This window comes from Heloderma suspectum, chromosome 16, assembly GCF_057233095.1.
Source record: "Heloderma suspectum isolate Gila_16-S chromosome 16, 16-S_ref, whole genome shotgun sequence".
NCBI lineage: Eukaryota > Metazoa > Chordata > Lepidosauria > Squamata > Helodermatidae > Heloderma > Heloderma suspectum.
In genome coordinates this window covers 1,902,305-1,923,201 of record NC_139473.1, presented here as the reverse complement: position 1 = coordinate 1,923,201, position 20,897 = coordinate 1,902,305, and the positions used below count along the sequence as shown (strand labels likewise).

Below are 20,897 nucleotides of genomic sequence, written 5' to 3'. Positions count from 1 at the left end.
CAAGTCTAGTTAATAAATACAAGAAATTGTTTATTTTAAAAAAGACACACAGAGACACAGAAAAAGGGAGCAAGGTCAGAGCAGAGATTGCAGCTGCTCCCAATACCGCCCCCCCCCCATGGGCAAAAGACAAAAAATGGTACCAGGGAAATGCCCCCGCAGGGCATAGAATGAAGGAGTACCAGCCCCGCTCCAAGATTTGGGGGCGCACCGTAGAAAATATGGCTTTTTGGGCACAGGGGAGACGGGGCCTCTTCTGAACAGGAGGTTGAAAGGGTTTGACGAAAGGGTTCAAAATGTTTAGGCACCGGAAGAAAGATTTTGGGAGCCAGCGCCGAAATGACAGGCCCGAGCTGTACCTGGTTTGGGGGCTGGGGGAGTGGGAGGGCAATGGATCTAAGTGTTCTTCAGGGTTCTGGCTGGACTCAGTGCAAGAGTGTCCAGGGGTTAAAGGGGCGACCTTGAGAACAGAGACACAAGCCGAGGCTCGGCCACCTCTTCCCTTGCACACACGCTGGGGGCAAAGATGGGAATGCTGGCTTCTGATCGGAAAAAAGTGGGGTGTGTGTGTGTGGGAATAAAGGAGAGGACCAAGTAAGACCAAGTCATCACAGCACTGGAGGCCCAGATCCGCCCTCCAGAGAACCGCGCTGCCACTGCACGCCCACAGAGTCAACAGCGTTGTTCGCCTTGAGAGGTAGCCCAGCTCCTCTGGGGCAGGAGGAGATGGCCACAAGCCAGGCCGGGGCTCCTCCTGACCCGTTGCTGGTAGCACCAATTTGGGGGTGGGGGGAGAGGAATCAATCCAGAGTTGGTGGGGGAAGGCTTTTCAAACGGGGCCCCAAAGGGGTCAGCCAAGAGCTGGCCGTGGAAGCCCCCCTCGTTCTTCATGGGCAGGCTGGGCGCCACCCCACAGGCCTCCCGGGTGGCTCAGGGGAGGATTCTCTGGGGGACCTCCACGGAAGCCTTGATGAAGACGGCGCTGTCGCGCACGTAGTTGCGCTTCTTGATGTCCTCGTGCGAGATGAACCTGGGGTACCCGAAGCCCAGCAGGCTCCCGTCCAGGGAGGCGCGTCCCGAGCCGGGCTTCTGGAAGTTCTTCCAGTGGGGGTCCGGCAGGAAGGTCTCTGTGATGTGCTGAGGCTTGGAGAGTGAGGGGTCGCTCTGGTCCAGCAGCGAGAAGGTGACGCGGTGGGCAAAGGGCCACTCCAGCAGGTTGTCGTACTGCCCCGGCAGCACCCGGATGTACAGCGAGAGGTGGCTGCCCTCGCCACTGCCGTTGCCGTTGAGGAAGGCCGACACCTGGAGCCGGTAGCCGTAGCGGTGGGTGTAGAAGGGCGGGCTGAAGGACTCGTGGTTGCTGCGGGACTTGGCCTCCTGCAGCTTGCGGGGGTAGTCGGCGATCTTCCAGATCAGCACCCCCTCCCCGCCCGCTGCCAGCTCCTCCACCTCGCGGCGCAGCTCCGCCAGCTCCTGCCGCTGCCGGGACACCAGGGCGCACATCAGGGCCAGGTGCAGCTTCGTGTCCTCGTCCAGGTGGCGGCTCATGGAGAGCTTCGGGCACTGGGGACATGGGGCGTTAGGCCGGCGTTAGGCCCGGTCGGCCGGCGCGTCTGCCCTGCCCCTCACGGCCCGTTCTGGCCTTCCCCGGGCTGGGGCTCTCCAGGAATGCTGCACAGCGACCCCAGCACGGCCCAGCCGGCGCAGCTGCGGTCCCGCACGCCCGGAGAGCCCAACGGGCAGCTCTCTCCAGAGGAGGATTTTTCCTCCACCTCTTCCCTCCTAACCCTTTTAGCTCAAGATGCAGGAAGCTGAACCCGGGACTCTGCACCTGAGCACCGCCCCTCCCGCTGCCGCAGCTCTCTCCAGGGTCACGGCCAGATGCCTCTGCCATCACCGGCTGCCCGATCCTTTTAACCAGAGCTGCTGGGGATGGAGCCGGGACGTTCCAGGGGTGGTCTTACCCGGTGTTTGCAGCCGGCCTCCTTGAAGGGGCACAGCGCCAGTGCTGTGGTGCAGTTCTCCTTCAGGTGCCCGCTGAGGTCTTCCCTGGCGACACTGGGCACCCCACACTGGTTAGGGCAAGGCACAGGGTAGCGGGGGCACTGATACTCGTGATTCTAGGGGGGAGAGTTGATAGTGCAAGACACAACTGTCAAACACGCAGGAAGACTAGACAATGCACATTTCAGACTCACTCGGTTGGTAGAAATGGCAATTTCGGCGGAATACAGCAGGATTTCGGCTGGGGTGCTTGGAATGGTACAGAGCTTGGGAGGGGGCAATAAGTGGATGGTGGCACAGACTTTTCAAGGCACATAAGCCTCTAACAACACTCAGAAGTCCTGTCTAGGCCACCTTTGGTTTCTGTGCATCTTTTTTCTAAAAGATTTCCTTTGACAATGAGGACTAGAAACTGCTTTAAAAACTTTTTTTTTATTTTTTAAGAAAAGGGATAAAGAGATGATCACAAAGCCAAGCCTTGTATAACGGAGTATGAAGCTGGGGCACAGGGGTGGAATCACCTGTATTGATCAGCAACTAGCAGACATTGGGGCAAATCTGCCTGGCTGATTTGCAGACAGCTAAAGATCCCTTCCGGGCAAAATGCGTTTCAAGGTAGCCAGGTGAGAGGAAGAGAATGGAACAAAGGGTGGGGAGTGCAACAGTTATAGCATCAGTGGCAGGGTGGGATGTATGTAAGAGACCTCCAGGATCAGGCCAAAGGTCCATTTGGAGCAGGGGTGTTGAACCGTTTTCACCCCAAGGACTGAATCCAATTTCAGAGCAGCTCTTGGGGGCCACATTCCAGTGGTGGGCAGGGCCAAATCCAGCAGGGGGCAGGGCCAAAATGCCAGCATATTTTAACGTGAAGCTCTGCCTGCCAGTAATTCGGCCTTCGAGAAGGCCTTTCAACTGTTTGGAATGGGGAAAAAACATGCAAAGGCCAGGAAACCTCCCCGCCATCGGCGACCCCCAGCAGGCCAGACTGCGACGCTGGGCATGCTGGATTTGGCCCACAAGCCTGAGGTTCAACACCCCGGACTCAGAGGCAGCCTACCTTTGCGCAATGAGGTGCCGCTTAACCATCACAGCTGTCAACGGACCTCTGTGAATTCCCCCCGCGGTCCCCTTCTAAAGCCACTGAGCCCAGGACATCTCACTGCTGGCCAAGGGTGCATTGCCTCGGCCGGGTTCTCTCTCCCAGGCGCCTGTGCATCGCAGGCCCGCAAGGCCCCGCTGCCCGTCTCTGCCCGCCCTAGAGCCTCACCTGGATGGTGTCGTACAGGAACTCCTTGGCGCAGTAGCTGCAGGGCTGGGTGCGCTTGGGGCATTCCGCCAGCGCGTGCTGGGGCAGCAGCCGGCGCATCATGCGCGCCCCACACTTGTTCTCGCAGTAAATGCTCTCCTGGGGACAGGCCCCCTGGTGGTTCTGCGAGGGGGGAGCAGGGGTGCCGAAAACAAGGCAGGGAGGGACAGGGGTTAATCGGGGGGAGCAAGTGAGGTGGCACCCAAATAACTCCTGCGTGGCTGGCTGCCCTCCCGATGGGCAGGACCGAGGGCCCCAGGTTCCACCCCTGGCATCGCCTGCTTCAAAAGGGACTTCAGAGGGCGGGGAAAAACCCTTTCTCTGTCCAAGGCCCCGGCAGTACTGAGGTAAATGTACAAATGTTCTGACCTGGTGTAAGAGAATTTCCAATGCTCCCCCCAAATTCCAGCCCTGTTCTACTTGTGCTTGGAAAAGTGCTCTGCACATGCTCAGAGGCACCTGCCTCTCCTGCCAGACGGTGCAAAGCAGTCCATGCGACCCCAGAGGATCCGCACACATACTCTGAAACGGGACTGGCGGCCTCACCGACAGCAGGCGCAAGATCAACCCTGCAGTACGATCTCATTGCCCTAGCAGAGAGAATCTACTCGGTACCAGACCCAAGTATCTGGCCGGCTACTTCAAATGATGCCAGTGGGCAGATGGGAAGCGGGGCCATGCCACCAGCCCTGCTGAAAAAGACCACTTGGTTCCCTCCTCTTCCCTCCACATCCGTTTTTCCTTTTGTGTCATGTCCTTTTAGACTGTAAGCCTGCGGGCAGGGAGCGTCTTGTTTTTATTGACTGTACGTGAGCCACTACAGCTGAGCAGCAGGATTTAAAAAGTGCTTTAAGGCCGCAGTCCTGTCCATATTTAGACAGAAAGAAGTCCTACAACTCCCAGCATCCCTCAGGCAGCATGGCCAGCAAGGGCAGGCTGCAGGTTGTAGGATGTGTTTTCTGTCTAAACATGCACAGGATTGCACCCTAAATAAATAAACATCCCCTTTACCAACTCTATTCTCGACCTTCCTGTTTATTTAGTTTTTAAATATATAAGATTTATATGCTACCTTTCCCAGAAATTGCCCAAGTTGATTGGCAAAGCAGAAAGTAAAAGATACAAACACATAAAACCAAAAGTCTTGAGCATTGTGTTTTAACCCTTTAGGGCACGATCCTATGCTTGTGTAGACAGAAAAAGTCCTACAATTCCCAGCATGGCTGGGTCATGCTGGGAATGATAGGACTTTTTGTTGTCTAAAGAGGCATAGGATCACGCCGCTAACGATAAGCAAGATGTAAAACGGGCACGCAGCCGGACGCCCAGCCCGCCCAGGTTCTTTTCCTGCCGTCTCCCGACTCTCGGATCTGCGTGGAGTTGTTTTAAACGGAGCTAAACTGGCCTCTCCCTTTCCTCACAAAAGCTGAAACACTGCCAACATGCCAACGCTGACAGTTTTCTCTCAAGCAGTTAAAAGTGGTTCTCAGCATCGCAGGAACCCCGTGACATCACAGCAGCGCCAGCCAATGGCTGCTCCAGAACACGCCTGCATAACAGGAGCACACAGGCCAGCAAGCGGCTGAGAGACTTGTGCTGGGAAGACCCAATCCTGGGCCTCTGTCCTGACCACGGAACAGACTCCAAGCCCTGCACTACACTGCACCAGGGCCCCCACTCCGCTGCACCCCCGGCCTCCTCACCTCGTAGGCCTCCCCCGTGAAGTCCGCTCCGCAGAACTCGCATCGGAGGTGGCGCTGGGGGCAGTCATGCTGCAGGTGGGGCGGCAGGTCACGGCGGCTCAGCTTGGCCCCACAGCGGTTGGGGCAGGGCACCACGTTGTAGCTGCACGTGCCCAGGTGCGCCTAGGGCGAAGCAGGAGAAGAGAGGTGGCAACTATTGCAGAAGGGATGCGGCGCTGTCCCAGACCCGCCTGAGCCTCACCAACTTCCTCTTAATGCTGCCTATCGGCCCCTCCTTCCCTGCAGCCACCCCCCCCTCCACCCTTGCCAGCACCGCCAGACAAACAGTCTGACACAGATGTGGTAGCTGGGGTGCCGTACAGAGGATCTGCTCCTCACCTGTAAATGCCGGACCGTTCCACTCCAACGACACCCCTCCTCGCTGTGTATACACCTGATGGTCAAACTCAGCACCTGGGCCTCCAGTTCAGGATCTGGATAGATCTGGAAATGGGGAAGCAAAAGATGACCCCCCCCCAGGGGCGCTCAGGACTGGTGCACACGCAGCCTTCAAGGATGCTGAGTTTAACATGTCCTGCCCGCCCGCTGCCACCCAGTCATATTACATTTAAGCCTGTGATGCACGCACAAAAACTATTCATTTCTTCGTAATTCATTTTTACGGTGCCCTTCTTCATAAGATTCCAGGGCAGTTCAAAGTTGTTGTTTTTAAAGACCCAGAATGCAAGCAATAACATTTTAAAACAACAACAGTAACAACAATAATAAAGCAGCAATTAAAAGTGGGACACAAGTCAAATAATTTAGTATTGTTGCTTTTGAAGTTTTAGCAGCCTGGGAGAATGCTTATTTATTTAAAAATATCTGTATACTGAACCATAACACCGGTGGGCAAACCACAGTACATGAAACAGATAAAATAATAAAAAGGTCTCTGCTTGGCACCGAAAAGATAACCGTGTGAGTGCCAGGAAAATCGGGAGAGAAAAGGATTTTTTAAAAGAGATTTATGTCTCTGCCTCCAAGGAGCTCACAATCTAAATGTCAGTACTGTAGGAGAGAGGTGAGGCGAAGAGACTCAGCTACACAGACCTCACTCCCAAGAGAACTTTTAACTAGCAGACCAGGGAACTGGGGTGGGGGGCTCACCTTGGCGTAGTCGAGGGGCAGCTGGTCCTCCGGACACTTGAAGACCCCTTCACTGCAGGAGAAAGAGGAAGAGATTGAAACAGAAGGTGAAATTCCAAGTTCAGGGCCTCTCTATTGAGTCAGCAAGGTGACCTGCCTTCAGCATCAAGAGACCCGCAAAGTGCTGCACCGAGAACAGCCAAATTCTGAGGCCAGGATGCGTCGTGCAGCAGCCGTTTTGCGTAATCCCACCCTGTTTCTGTCACTGAACAGGAAGGAACGACAGGCTGTGTCTCCGAGGGTGACACGCCTGGGCAGGCATCACTCGCACACTTTCAAGCTTGCATTGCAAGCAATGAGGACTAGAATACCATCTTGTTTTTTAAGTGGAGATTGGTCTTGCCTGCAGAATTCAGCTTCCTAACCCAGTCTTCCCACTCAACACCCCGCCGTTTCCCACGTCACACTTGTAATGCTTTCAACAGCCGTATGTGTGCACAGATTTGCTTGGACGCAAGGCTTGCTGCGCTCAGTAGGGTTTACTGCCTAGCAAGCGTGTTTGGAATGGCAGTTTGAAACTTGCAAAAAAAAAAAAAAATGCCACCATCTTTCCACGCTGCAAAACAGAAGTCGCTGAGTCGCTACCGTTTTCTGCGGAGAGCCAGGGCTGCCAAAAGCAGGAGCTGGGGGAGGAGTCCGAGGCCCAGGTGGGCCTGGGGAAATCTTGCCCGTCTCTGCCCAGTCGTCCACACCGGCTTTGTGGAGGCTGGCCTGGCCTGGAAAAAGCCGCTACGTTCACACACACACACACACACACACACACGCTCTGTCTAGGCAAGGAGTCCAGCAAAAGGGGTGTCAAGACCCCCGGCTCACAAAGAGGAGGGGGCAGTATACCAAAAAAGCACACCTAGGGACACAGTACGGAGGCCATGATCCGCTCGCTAATCTAATAGCCACGGTCGCCCCCTTTCCAGATTAGGGGGTGAAATGCCTCTCCTGGAAAACGTGTAGCCCAGAGACACCCTGCCTGTTCCTCCACCTGGAGAGCGTTTCTGTATTTGGCGTGGGGGGGGGGGCTCCTCTAATCCCCTCCATCTGTCTAAACCCTCGCTCCATGGGGGGGCACAGCTGGCTCCACAACCACCTGCTGAGGTGCGGCACGCGAGGCCTGGGGGCCGGTGGGCACAAGCGGTGGCAGGAGCGACCAGGCAGGGGGCCAAGTCCGATAATCCCAGCACCACGTCTGCCTGGCGGGCCGAGCCCTGCTCTCCCCCGCTCCACCTCCTGCCCCAGCTGCCCTGCGAAGCGACACCCCGGCTCTGCCCGCGCCACACCACGATGCCAAGGTGGCCAGCTGGGCCAGTTAAGACAGGAGGCCCAAGAGGCGGGATGCTGGGCCACCAAATTACAGCCAAGTCTGGAGAGCAGCAGCGGCGGAGGGACTGCTGCCCCCTGCGCTCCGGCTTGGGGTCTCCCAGAGGCCCCGGCGGGCCACGCTGGAAACAGGCCACCCGCCGCCCAGCTCTCCTGGCACTGGCTTGGCGGAACCAAGTGAGCAGAGCTGCGTGCTCCAGCGCTGCCCAGACAGAGCTGCACGAGGGGGCAAGCAGCTTCTGCACAGCCAGGAAATGCGCGCCCAGGAGCAGCTGCTGCTCACGACAGGCTGGGCTGGCGAAGTCGGGCGCGGGGGGGGGGCCTGGACCCGTCTGGGGAGCTGCCGAGCCCCAGCTCCAGCCGCCCCAGCGCCAGCCTGTCCAGGCCTGGCCTGACACTCCACGCAACACGGCAGATGAGTGGGGCAAACCACGGGGTTCTAGCAGGGCACATGACAGGGCCGGGCCTCCAGATGTTCTGGCCAACAATTCCCATCAGACCCAGCCAGCTTCGCCAGTGGTGTGGTACAATGGGAGTTGTAGGCCAAAACATCTGGAAGGCCAAAAATGGCCCACCCGTGACCTAAGAGTAGCCCTGCTAAATCTGACCAAACAGGACATCTAGTGTAGCCTTTCCCCAAACACCAGATGTGTGGGACTACAACTCCCATCACCCCCAGCCTGCACAGCCCTTTTCCCACAGGTGCTTTCAGCCCCTAGCATCCAACAGGAGACTGCCTCTGAACACTGGAGTTCGACAGGGCTATCAGGACTAGTAGCCCTTGGCAACCTTCTCCTCGGCGAACGCCTCTTGTCCCCTCTGAAAACCGCCAAAGCCAGGACACCGTCCCGCCTCTCGGGGCAGCGTCTCCCCCGCCAAGCACGTGCTGCAAGGCCACCCCAGGGCAGGGGGGCCCAGGAGCAGCTCAGCACCTCGGAAGGACGGGAGCCCTCTGCCGGGGCCAGATCTCCACGCGTGCACGCAGCGGCGCACACACACTTCACTCGGCAGTCCTCCCGAAACTGCGCGACAGCAACCAGCGGAGCGCCGCCAGCCCACGGTCCCTCTCCGGTTGCCACCCAGGGGGCTCCGAGGGCAAAGCCGGGACGCGGCCCCCCGCCCGCCCTCTGCGCGGCACCGCCAGCGGCGCCAGTCGCCCTCAGCTCACTCTCCAGCAGGCTGGCAGCTGGCAGGCGCCCCAGGGGCTGCAGACCAGAGGGGGATGGCTGCTTCCCCAGGGGCCAGCTGGCAATGCCCTCGCTGGCTTTAAGAAGCCACCATGACAGGGCCAAGCTCCCGGCGCCAATCCGGAAGGCCCCACAAGAACAATGCCGTGTGGCAGGCCCTTCCGGGCAACCCCAGGGTCCGATGTGCGGTGCCAGGCTGGCGTGACCCTGGCAAGGGAAAGCTGCGTTAGTGCCTGGCACCCACGGGCGCCGCCGAAGCCAGGGAGACCCATGTACCCGCCCCGACCACTCTGCCCCCCCCGCTAAAAGATGCGCACAAGCGTGGAGACGGGGCAGCGCTCGAGAGGCAGCTCCCTGCAGCCAGCCAGCCAGCCAGCCAGGGCTACACAGGCACAGCTGCTGGGGCAGGGAGACACCCGCTTGGCTACTGGCTCAGCATCCGGAGGCCAGCCTGGCTCCTGTCCCTGGTGCCACATCCAAGCAGCTGCCCCCAGGAAGAACATATGCGCGCCCCCACGGAGCATGTTCCCAGGTTATTTATTCCTACTGCATTTATCTGCCGCCTCTTTTCCTCTTGCAAGGAGCCCCAGGCGGCTTCCGTGGTCCTCCTCTCCCTTTCATCCTGACAACAACCCTGTGAGGGAGGTCAGGCGGGCAGCCAGGGACCAGCCCAAAGTCTCCCGGTGAGCTTCATGGCTGAGTGGGGACTCGAGCCGGGTCTCCCAGTGCCAGTCCAACGCTCCTACCACTACGCCACACTGGCTCCCAACTGGTCCCCCCCCCCCCGTTCGCAGTTTGCAAGATGCAATTCCCGGCAGCTCTCCGGGGAACAATGCAGCCCTGGGCACTTGGCTGTGGGATCAGGACGCGCTAAGCACCAGCGGGGACCAACTGGGCGTTCCGGCACCCTGTGGCACTTCGAAGCTTGGAATTTAAGCTGGTGGCCTGCAGCAGGTACCCTCCACTGACTGGCAAAGCAAGGATGTCCTTTGGGGAGACACGGGCTCCCCTCCCGGCCTTCATTCCTTCCAGCAGCTGCCCCGTTTGTTGGGGGAAGACCAGAGACGGGGGTGGGAGGAGCTGATCTCTTCAAACCACATCAGTGGGACCCGTGTGCCACGTCTGCCGGGACCCGTGCCGGCATCTTCCCCCCGGCCTCTCCGTGGTCAAAGGCGGAGCCCTGGTCCTGTTTCCAGGCACCAAGAGCTCACGTGCGGAAGACGCAAAGGAAGACTACAAGCTGGCCACCCTCTGAGCGTATACGGAGTGCCCTTCCCTCCCTGCTGAGCACCGGCCGGCCCACACACTGGGCACTGAGATATGTGGGGGGAATGGCGATGTTTTCAAGTCAGAGGGCGAGATCTGGGTGCCTCCCTTTTTAGAAATGGCCCTGTTCCAGGCAGGCCAGGGTGCGACAGCAGCGGGTTAGCCAAATCAAGCCCCACGATGCCGTCCCCGCAACAGCCAATCACGCACCTCCAGGAAGCCTGCAAGGCTGGGCACAAAGGCCTCTGTGTGTCCCCAGCAGCATCTGGAACTCGGGGGCAGAGCAGACCCAAAGCTGGCGTTTAGCTGCCTCAGTCCCTCCACCGGTGAATTGGGAATAACGTGACCAATCGACCTTACCGGATTTTCTCCACCTTTCGCTGGTGGGCAGTTTTGATCTTGCTTCAGCCATTTCTTTTAGAATGTGTGCGTTGTGCACACTGCAATGTGGCTGCTGTCTGCTGCCTTGCCAACTTGCATGGAGGCAAATCGCAATAAAGAAATAGGGAGCCGGCAGGGGAAAGCGAGGGTTAAAAGCGAGAGGGGCTGCACATTCCCAAGGAGGGGGTGCGGGAGAGTAATCCCCACCACAGGGCTGGGCTGGGCTGGGCTCATGCTCGGCTGGGCAGGGAATGTGCTGACACAGCAGGCGAGGGGGGAGGAGGAGGTCTCTACCGCTAACCTTCAGCCATACAGCCTGGAGGTCACCCTGCCCCAGGAGCGGGGAAAGAGTGCCCCTCCACGGAATAAGGGCTCCAGCCCGCCTGAAAGCAACGTTTCCCGGCCTCCATCCCAGAAACGGTGGGGTGGGTTGCGGCAGCTCGGAATGGCAGGAAAGCACTCTGTGTATGCACAGAGGCACTCCAGCGCTGCCCCAGCACAGCTCTAGACTGAGCTTCGGTGTTACAAGCAGAAGATTCTGTGGAAATCCCTTTGGTCCTTCCACCAGCAGGCAAAGGAGCGCCGTTGCTTAACTGGCCGGTGCTGTTCAAGCTTGGGGTTTTGAGTTTGCTTTTGTGCTATGGCTTAATTAAGGTTTGGTTTCCATGTGGGTGTTTTCATTGTTCGCCGCCTTGAGTGCCTTTGCAGAAAGGGGGATATCAATGGGAGAAATCAATTAAAAAGCAATCAAATCCCAGCAGAGGGAGAAGCGGCCCTCGTTGGCAGGGTGGGCGTCGGAGCCGGATGCAGCGATGCGACCGCGGCCAAAGCTTGTCACTTCTTCCAGCTTGCATACGCCAACCCACCAACCCCCCCGACTCAAAGCCCAAGCGCCCCAAGCCAGTCTTGGTGCACTCAGCACCCCAAACAGAGCAAGGGTGGCTTGGGGGTTGGCTTGCTCTGTGCCTGCCACCAGCCCCTCCTCAGCAGTCTCTGGGGCGGCCACTGTGGAATGAAGGAAGTGGCCGTCACCAGAGAAAGAAAAGAAAAAAAGCACCTCTTTGCATTCCTGCATGCACAAAACCCTTTTATGTTTCTCTGCCCCCCCTCCCCCCTCTCTCTCACTCACTCACTCACACACACACACACACACACACACACACAGTTGCACAGGCGAGCAAAGACATGTTCAGCCACTCTTCCCGCCCCCCCTCTTAATGCACACTCACAACCCCAGAAGGATGGTAGCCAGAAACATCAAACAAAAGCAAAATTGCACCAGGTGGCAGTAAGTCTGGAAAGGGAAAGGGAAAAACAGAAGACAGCAACTGGGGCAGAGAAGAGCAGGTCTCCCTAGAAATGCATTTTGCTTTTACATTTCAGGAGGGGGTGGGAATGGAAACACCCAGTTTGCTGAAAGGGTGTGAAGTTTGAGGCCGAAGGAAACAAGGGTACTGCTGAGGCAGACATTAATACACCCAGAAGTGTTGCTAGGGCTGGGCTCAAAGGGCCAACCCCAAATCTATTTCCCAGGGCCCCAAATCCCTTCCAGAGCCCTTAGCCTTGGTGTCAATGGAAGTTTTATTTCTCAGCTTAGTTGCCATATAGGAGGCAATTTTCAAGGGGAAAGCTTATGCACCTGACAAAGCAGGTCCGAGGTCCATGACACGTACGCTGCAATGAATGCATTTGCCTTCCAAGGTGCCAACAAGACGCTGCTTCTGCTGCAGTCGAATTGCCAGGCTCAATCCCTGCGGAAATGATTGCACACAGAGTTCCTGAGCCAGGGGAGGAAGCCCAACCTGATGCGTCATCATCGCCCTGTCCATTATCCATCCTGTGGGACTTTTCAGCTCAGTAAGTTATCAGAAAGGCGCCCTGGTTCAGGCACCCACTCAGTTTCTGCCCCCAAGAGATGCCGCAACCTTCTGGCTGACGAAGAGCTCCGTGTCACTCTGTGGCTTGCACGGGCCTGCTTGATGCCAAGCCAAGTTCAGCTGCTAAAAAAAAAAAAGGATTTCCGTGGAACCGACTTTGCATTTCCACAGAGAGCAGCACTGGACCTCGCGCGGGGTGTCCAGGGCAGCTCCCCTAGAGACGTCAGCCGCTAGGGAGCAAAAGCGAGAGAGGGCTTCGGAGCCCAGGCCTCACTTGGGGGCTTCTGGTTGGCTGCGAGGGAAACAGAATGCTGGGCTAGACAGGACTTTGGCCTGATCCAGCACAAGGGGCCATTATCCCCGGTTAGCCCCCCCTCAAATCCTTTGTGAATGCCAGACTTCTAGGAAGCTACGAACGCTTTACGCAGGAAGAGAAGGCCTCCTCCACCGATTTCAGCTGTCAGTATCACAGGGCAGCTGCAACAGTACTGGGGTGGGAGAGGGTGTGGATGAGGAAAGCCAAGGCTCCCCCCTCCCCACGGCCCCAAGAGACGGGTCTGAGACAGGTCTGAGCCTCACACCGCTGAGTTTCCCTCCCGCCTGTAAAATGCGATCAGACAACAGTAGCCTTCTTCACAAGGCTGTTGAGAAGCTCCGACTGCCTTCTCCAAGCCAGTGCCCTCTGGACTGGTTGGACTACAACTCCCAGCACCCCTGGCCAGGGGATGCTGGGAGTTGTAGTCCAACCCATCCAGAGGGTGCTGACTCAGAGAAGGCTGAGCAAAAAGGTGCTGGGGTGGAACACAATTTAAGTGCAAAGCGTCATCCGTGTGCACAGGCGACCAGACTATGTCTCTCTTTCCCTGCCCTCACTAGTTGTTCAAGGGGTCCTCCCCCCACTAAATGCCCCTCAGCCCTTACCCCACTCTCAAGCCTCTCACCCACGCGCCCCAAACAACCACTTTTCTACTCAAGCCCAGGAACAGGAACCTGGCAGACGGTGTTTCAGTGCTGGCTGGTTCAACAGATCTTATTACAGGAGGAGGCAGTTGCGGGGGGTGTCAGAGAAGCCAACAACTAGCAGCCCTTCCCCAATTCCTTCCCACTCTCTGAAAGTGCACACGCGGCCGGCAAGGCCTACCCAAGAGCAGGTGGCACCCAGGATTAGAATCCCCTTCCCACGAATCACAGACTGATGCCGCGCGGCCTCTTACGGGGCATTTTGGGGTGGGGTGGGGGTTAATGATGCTAAGCAGTCTTGATGGGGGGGGGCCCTCTGGGAAAGGAGGCCAGGGAGGCATTCACTGGAAGCTGCCTTGTACGGAGCCAGACCCTGGGTCCATCTAGCCCACAGTATTGTCAACACGGACTGGCAGCAATGGCTCTCCAGGGTTTCAGGCAGGATTATTCCCAGCCCTACCTGGAGATGCTGCTGGGGATTGAAGCTTTTGCATGCAAAGCAAGGACTCTGCCATGAGCCATGGCCCTTGACTTAAAAGTAAAGTAAGGTTCTAGTCCTCATGGCTTTGAATAAAGGGTTGAAGCTGCCTCATACTGATCCAGGCCCCTGGCCCCTCTAACTCAGTCTTGTCTACACCGACTGGCAGCCACAGCTCTCCAGGGTCTCAGACGGAGACCTTTCCAGGTTCTACCTGGAGATGCCACCGAATGAACCGGGGACCTTTTGTATGCAAGGCAGGGGACTGACCAGCAAGCTACTGCCTTTTTCCAAATGTGGGAACGGAGATCTTGCACTGAACTCAGCGTCCTAAACACCTCAGTTTTCATCTTTTTGAAAAACAAAGACAAAATTAAAACACTAAAGGCTTGTCACTAGCCCTTATGGAAGCAGGGTGACCCATGAGGGCATCCAAACTGCCACTGAGCTATGGACTCTCCGCTCCTGAGCACAGGGGCCAGCCACCTGCTGAGTCAGGCCCTGGGTCCATCTAGCTCAATATTCTCTACACTGACCGGCAGCGAAGGCTCTCCAGGGTTACAGGCGGAAATGTTCCCAGGCCCACCTGGAGATGCTGCTGGGGACCGAAGAGGGGACCTTCGACATCAACCAGCAGTAGCAGAAAGACCAGAGAGAGGACAGGGAGGTGGTGGCACTGGCGGGCTCTCCCCTTATTTGGGCCCAGCAGCTGGCCGAGGGCCTCTGAAGAAGGCACCTCTATTCAGCGTTTGCACCAAGTGCCAAGGACCCCAGGACCACGCGGCTCTCCTTCCGGGTCTGCTGGCACCCGTGGGGGGGGGTCCTTCAGGTGGCTCCAGCAGCCCAAGCTACAGAAGAGAGTCTGACAGAGCGGCAGGGCTGGCAGCACAGCTGTTAAGGCCCCTTCCAGCCTCAGTTTCCCCAGCTGAAAAATGGGGAGTGGTCGCTCATGGCCTGGGGTTATATCCCATGTTCGCCCTATTTATTTATTTTTGTCCATTTCATGTATTTGTTACATTTCTATCCCACCTTTTTCCTCTTGCAAGGAACCCAAGGCGGGGCACGTGGTCCTCGTCTCCCATGTTATCCTCACAACACCCCTGTGAAGTCGGCCAGGCTGCACGCCAGTGACTGGCCCAAAGTCACCCAGTGAATTCCACGGCTGAGTGGGAACTAGAACCTGGGTCTCTTGCTATTACACCCCCAGGCCCTACTTAAGAGTAGACTCACGGAAACGAATGGGGCTCAAGTAGCGCTATCGCTAGATACCACACGACCAGAAGGGCCGGGAGGCCTCGGCTCTGCCACCGCTTCCACGGACAGCACTCTGCCCATGCTCAGAGAGGCGCGGGCCCATTTTTGCGCGGGGGGAGCGAGCGAGCGAGGCCGGGGCGTCACGCCCTGCCCGGAGCGAAGCTCGGGGGGCGGAGAAACCGGGGAACAAAGGAGCGGCGCGCCGCGCCGGCCGGGTCCGGCCAGGCGGGCGGCGGCGCGGATCCGGCGCGGGGCTGGCCGGGCGCGCTTCGGCGCGGGCGCGGCGGGCCGGGCCGGGCCGGGCCCCGCTGGCCCGGGCGGCGGGCGCGCGCGCCGACTGACCTGAGGAACTCCTGCAGGCAGGTGTCGCAGAAGCGGTGGCCGCAGGTGGAGACGCGCACCGGCTCCCGCATGGCCTTGGCGCACAGCGGGCACAGCAGCCGCCGCTTGGGCTTCTCCAGGAACTTGTAGTCGAAGCCCGGCATGGCCCAGCCGTCCCCCGCCCGGCCCGGCCCGGCCCGGCCCGGCCCGGCCCGGCCCCGCTCGCCGCCGCCGAGGCCCGGCCCAGCCCGGCTCCTCTCGCCAGTGCCCGGCGCTCCTGTGCGCCCCGGCCGACTGTGCGCGCGGCCGGCTCGGCCGCGCCAGGCAGGCGGCGCCGCCCCGCCCCTGCAGCGGGGCGCGGCGCGTGGGGCTGGCGGGGCCGGGCCCCCGCGTCGGCGGGCGGGCGGGCGGAGCAGCTCCGGCCTTCTGCCCTCCGCCTGTCTTTGTGGCCGCGCTGCCTCTGCCCCGCCCTCCCGCCTCCCGCCGGGGACCCGAGCCACGGCCCGCCCCGCCCCGCCCCGCGCACCCTCGCAGCAGCCCCGTGCGGTGGGCTGCGCTGCGCGTCCGCGGCGGGGGCTCCCGGGTCTCGCAAGGCCCAGGCCGGGACTCCAGCCGCTGCACTGCGCTGGCGCGCTTCGGGGGAGTTTCCTGCGCGGGCTGCTTCTCCCGGGCAAACGGAGAAGGAGCCGGTAGTAAAATGAAGCGCTGGCCGTGCTGGAACATGGGCGCAAAGGAAGCCCACGGCGGGGATTGCTTCACGCATACACAGCGCAATTGATGTGTGGAACTCCCTGCATCAAGATGTGGGGACGGCCGGAGATGGCTTTGAATTAAAATTCCCAGGGGGGTGTTCGTGTCAGTCTATTGCAGCAAAAACAAGTAAGTCCCAGGGCACCATAAAGACACATTTATTCTGGCACCAGATGTAGAATCATAGAATCGTAGGGTTGGAAGGGGCCTACAAGGCCATCGAGTCCAACCCCCTGCTCAATGCAGGAATCCAAGTCAGAGCATCCCTGACAGATGGCTGTCCAGCCTCGTCTTGAATGCCTCCAGTGTGGGAGAGCCCACCAACTCCCTAGGTCATTGGTTCCATTGTCGTATTGCTCTAACAGTCAGGAAGTTTTTCCTGATGCTCAGCCGGAATCTGGCTTCCTGTCACTTGAGCCCATTATTCCGTGTCCTGCACTCTGGGATGATCAAGAAGAGATCCTGGCCTTCTTCTCTGTGATAACCTTTCAAGGACTTGAAGAGCGCTATCATATCTCCCCTCAGTCTTCTCTTCTCAAGGCTAAACATGCCCAGTTCCTTCAGTCTCTCCTCATAGGGCTTTGTTTCCAGTCCCCTGATCATCTTTGTTGCCCTCCTCTGAACCCCCTCCAGCTTGTCTGCATCCTTCTTCAAGTGTGGTGCCCAGAACTGGACACAGTACTCCAGATGAGGCCTAACCAGTGCTGAGTAGAGGGGAACTAGTACTTCCCGGGGTTTGGAAGCGATGCTTCTATGAATGCAGCCCAAAAGAGCATTTGCCTTTTTTGCAGCCACATCACGTTGTTGGTGGCTGTCATGAACTAAACTCCACAAAAGCTTGTGCCAGGATTAATTGGTTCATCTTTAAGGTGCCACAGGACTCTTTGTTGTTTTAAATTAAATGACTTCAGACAAATTCATAGAAGGGTGTCTGCTGTTCTCCCAATGGCTATTAGTTATGAGGACTGTGTGGAGCCTCTTTGTTCAATGGCAGCCTACCTCTGTAGCCCCGTTGTTGGGAAGTCACAGCTGCCTTCATGCTCTGCTCTGGGGTAACCTGCTTGGTCACTGTGGAGAACAGAATTTCCGGACAAGATGAATCCTTCAGGGTCTGAACTAGCAGGCCTCTTCTTAGGTTCTTATGACATGTGTGCAGAGCCACATAGTAAGAACTGCCATGCTGGATCAGACTTTTTTTTTTTAAAAGACCCAGTCTCCAGTTTCCAACAGTGGACAGTAGCCAGGTGCCACAAACTGGGCAGGAAGGCAACCTCTCTCCCTGGGTCCTGCGCTTGGGGGTTAGATGACCGCTGAACACTGAGGTTCCCATCCATGATGGCAGCTGTTGACAGAAGTCCCCCTCCATTAATTTTAGCATGGGGACGAGTGTCTTTAACCCCTGGATTGGCAAATGGGAATGAAGCCACACTCTGAGAATCAGAGGCTTCTGCCTGCCTACCACCATCACCACTTTTCCTTCCTAGGAACAGTGCCTGATGAAACTAGTGCAGTCTTCCCCAACCTGGGGCCCTCCAGATGTCTTCGATTGCAACTCCCATCATTCCCAGCCATGCTGGCTGAGAATGATGGGAGTTGCAATCCAAGACATCTGGAGGGCCCCAGGTTGGGGAAGACTGCAGCAGTGGAACAATCCGGCAGCAAAATCTCCCCCCTTCCTGTCTCGGTATGACTCACCTTCCAAAAACAGATCTCAACGAGGGGGGGGAGCTTGGGCAGGCCTCCTTCAACGCTCCCTCCCACTCCCCCACATCTCCATGGGGTGGGGGTGGGGAGCCGCTTTCTGGGGAGAAACGTGCTGTTTTCCACTGAGCTCGTATTAGAATTGTCCGCAACCCTCTCGCCCCCAGTTTCTTGAAGCATATACTCTCAAGCATATACATGGGGGGGGGGTTCATCCGGGTGCATTTCATGGGTGGCTTTCTGCAGCTGTGTGTGACTTATTTAACCACTAGCGATGCCAGCCCCTGGGGACTGGAACCCAGGCCACTGGGCGGCCCTTGAAGACGTGTGCAGCTGTCCTTTCGATATAGCTGGCACAGGAAAAAGCCCCGTGGGCTGTGTGCTGCGGTGGCCCTCCTCGTGGCAGGCATGCTGGCTTCCTGGCCCCACTGCTAAATGTTGCTAGGGAAGCTGAAAACCACCAGGAAACACAAGATGCAAAATATGTGCGCTGCTGCATTGCACTTTGATGCGCTCAATTATGCTGCCCCGATCTCCCCCACAACTCTTACCTACCTTCTTTCATTAGCAAGCAGGAGAGAGGCACACAGGGAACAGCTGAAGCCCTAAACTTTATAGGCTGGGGCCCTAGGGCTTATTGAAAGCAAAGAGAATTAAAATAACCCTGCGATCCATCCAGAAACTAATAGGATGTACTTCAGAGGAAGTCGGTTTAAGGACAGAAGCGTTGATGAGAAGTACATTGTTCTTTGTTTCAGAATCCTCAGCATGCGGGACACAGCCTGACCCCTCCCAGAAATGCCCTTTGCCCCTGCTGTGCTCGCCCTGACACTGTATTTTTTTCTGCCAAATAGCCCCCCCCCCCCCGAGAAAAGGTGCTGTGATCCCCTGCAGTGATGCTACAAAGGAGAACTTGCATTTTGAATGTCCCATTTCTTTGGGCCCAACAGTCTGTGGGGGACACAGACACACCCCACCCCACCCCCCACAAGCAAAAGCAAAGCCAGACATGGTAGACCAGGCACAGTGGTGCCATGGACCAGGGTTTGCAGGGTTGATGCACTGGAACTTTAGCGGGGAAGTGACATCTTCCACCTGCTCTGGGACTTCCCTCTCCCCTCTGAGCTGAGCTGCAATCTCAAGAGCAGGGGCGGGTGCGGGGGAGGATTAATTCTCCCAGCAATAATATATTGTTCCCTGTTGAAATGTAAAGTATTTTAGAGTGGCTTGGTCTTGAAAGGGCAATTAAAATCCATTAGTTTGACAAAAGACCTGCTCCTGGTGGAGATGAAGCCAGCCTTCGCACATAAGGAAAACCCAGACTATGGGTTCAGTATGGGTTGTCATTGAGTCGTGGGTTGTTCTTATGTGCAAACTCTGCACTATGGTTTAACTACGGGTTGGTAACCATGAACAACCCTGGAAGAGAACCCATGGTTTGTTGTTGGGTTGTGAACCTTGGGTAATTCATGGTTAACCACCCATAGTTAAACCATAGTGCAGGGTTCGTACATAACAACAATCCACAATTCAGTGACAGCTCATAGACCTGGTTCATACAACATGACAAGTCAAAGTAAGGTTGTGTGGGTTGTTGTTGAATTATGGATTGTTGTGTTGTGTGAACCCAGCTGTGCTAACAAACCATGGTTTGTTAACCATGAACAACCCACAGTTCAAACCCTATCAACAAACTATGGGTTCTCTTCATGGATTGTTTGTAGTTAACAAACCATAGTTTGTTCGCACAGCTGGGTTCACACAACATAACAACCTGCGGTTCAATGACCACCCACGCTCAACCCAAACTCTGGCTTGTCGTGTTGTGTGAACCCAGCCATCCCCAAGCCATACTCAACCCGTACTCTGGCTTGTTATGTGCGAACCAGGTAAAGGAGATGCCTAGAACTGGTTTGTTGATATGGACCAACACATGCATGTGGGGGCTCTCCTTGGGGGCATGGCTATGGGCCTGTCTTGATGCGTGCCTCCGCTTCAGAATGTCCCGCTACACTGCTGGCCAGGCGTTGCAGATCTGCACTGGAGGAGCTGGACAGATGGATCCCCCTCTCACTCTAGTGCTGCATCTGCCATCACGCCCAGCGAGCATGGCCAACACATCTGGAGGGCATCAGACTGGGGAAGGCTGTGCTGTTTACCAGGTCAGACTTTTCTCCCTCTCTCAGGATTGTCTCTTCTGACCGGCACTGGCTCTGCAGCCTTTGGGGCAGAAAGAGGGGTCTTTCCCAGCTAAGGCCCTTTTAACGGGCGAGGCCAGGGATCGCATCCAGGACCTTCTGCGTGAAAGGCAAGAGGCTCTGCCCCTGAGCTGTGCGTGGCCCGTCCACAGCAAGAGATGTCCGCCTTTGTAGTTGGCAGCCAAATGTGTGCCTGGAACATGACAGTCTTGATCTGGACAGGCCTTTTGGCATAACTCGTACCTGGGGGTACGACATCCAAGTCCCTTGACCTCTCCGCTTCCCTCACCCCACACTCCCATCAGCAATCACGCGTGGGATCGGCATGGCGACATCCTCCCCCAAAGTGCCAGGCCCCGCTCCAGGCCTTTCGGGCCTGGCTTCCCTCGTATCTCCCTGTGTCTGCTGTTGCATCGCCTCCGTGTCTTTTTCGCAGAGCACCTTCTCTGGCCTCTCACCAACTGCAGAAGGGTAAATGGGAGGGCATTCGGGAGAGAAGGCACACCCCAAAATGTCAGATTCTGGGGGAAAACATTCCCACGCCTGTCGAAGCCATGCACGGTTGGTCAGACTTGTCTGCATTTTTTGTTTTTTCTGCAGTGTGAATCTTCAGGCCTGCAAAATCCCAACCCCTGTTTGGGCAGCCCCCAAGCCTTGCGGGTCAAGAGGGAGGCCGGATGATAAGGAGAACGCTTCTGATCTCATGCGCCCAGCGCATCGCTTCCGATGGCTTGCTTGCAGGCAGCAGCCCCCCCCCCCATCTGCCTCTACCATGGGGTTTTCTCTAGGGACCAGGTTGGATGCCTCACCCAGTGGTGTGTCTCAGCCCTGTGCTGAGCACCTGAGGCAGGATCTCTTGCTGGGTTTCCTTGGCAGCAGAGACAAAGAATGTGGCAGCCAGACAGACAGCTGCCTGTGTGTGTGTTTGTGTGGGGAGGGGGGTGCCGTTATTCCTTGCCCCAGGCACCACGGATATGTCTCAACCTGCAGATCAAATAGTTCTTGA

General features: G+C 57.3%; 1 protein-coding gene across 2 annotated transcripts; it reads right to left on the bottom strand.

Annotated features, from left to right (window-relative positions):
* TRAF4 (TNF receptor associated factor 4) lies at positions 1–15,445 on the bottom strand. 2 transcript variants are annotated; one of them, XM_084822744.1, is made up of 8 exons: positions 15,264–15,347; positions 11,992–12,352; positions 6,163–6,214; positions 5,392–5,496; positions 5,014–5,175; positions 3,272–3,433; positions 1,965–2,120; positions 1–1,563 (listed from the first exon to the last, which is right to left on the bottom strand). In XM_084822744.1, the coding sequence occupies exons 2-8, from the start codon at positions 12,186–12,188 to the stop codon at positions 931–933; spliced, it is 1,467 nt and encodes a 488-aa protein (XP_084678870.1). In that variant the 5' UTR covers positions 12,189–12,352; positions 15,264–15,347; the 3' UTR covers positions 1–930. The 2 variants fall into 2 exon arrangements, with proteins under 2 accessions (XP_084678870.1, XP_084678871.1); XM_084822745.1 differs by lacking the exon at positions 11,992–12,352 and having other exon boundaries at positions 15,264–15,445.
* Between the last annotated feature and the right edge of the window lie 5,452 nt (positions 15,446–20,897).

Bases quoted from the DNA above. Each gene is read 5' to 3' on its own strand.
- TRAF4 (XM_084822744.1), bottom strand. From the start codon at position 12,188: ATGGATAATGGACAGGGCGATGATGACGCATCAGGTTGGGCTTCCTCC. The intron at 5,497-6,162 runs GTGAGCCCCCCA...CCCCATTTCCAG, and splicing joins TGCCCCTCGACTACGCCAAG to ATCTATCCAGATCCTGAACT. The intron at 5,176-5,391 runs GTGAGGAGCAGA...GCTTCGCCCTAG, and splicing joins GAACGGTCCGGCATTTACAG to GCGCACCTGGGCACGTGCAG.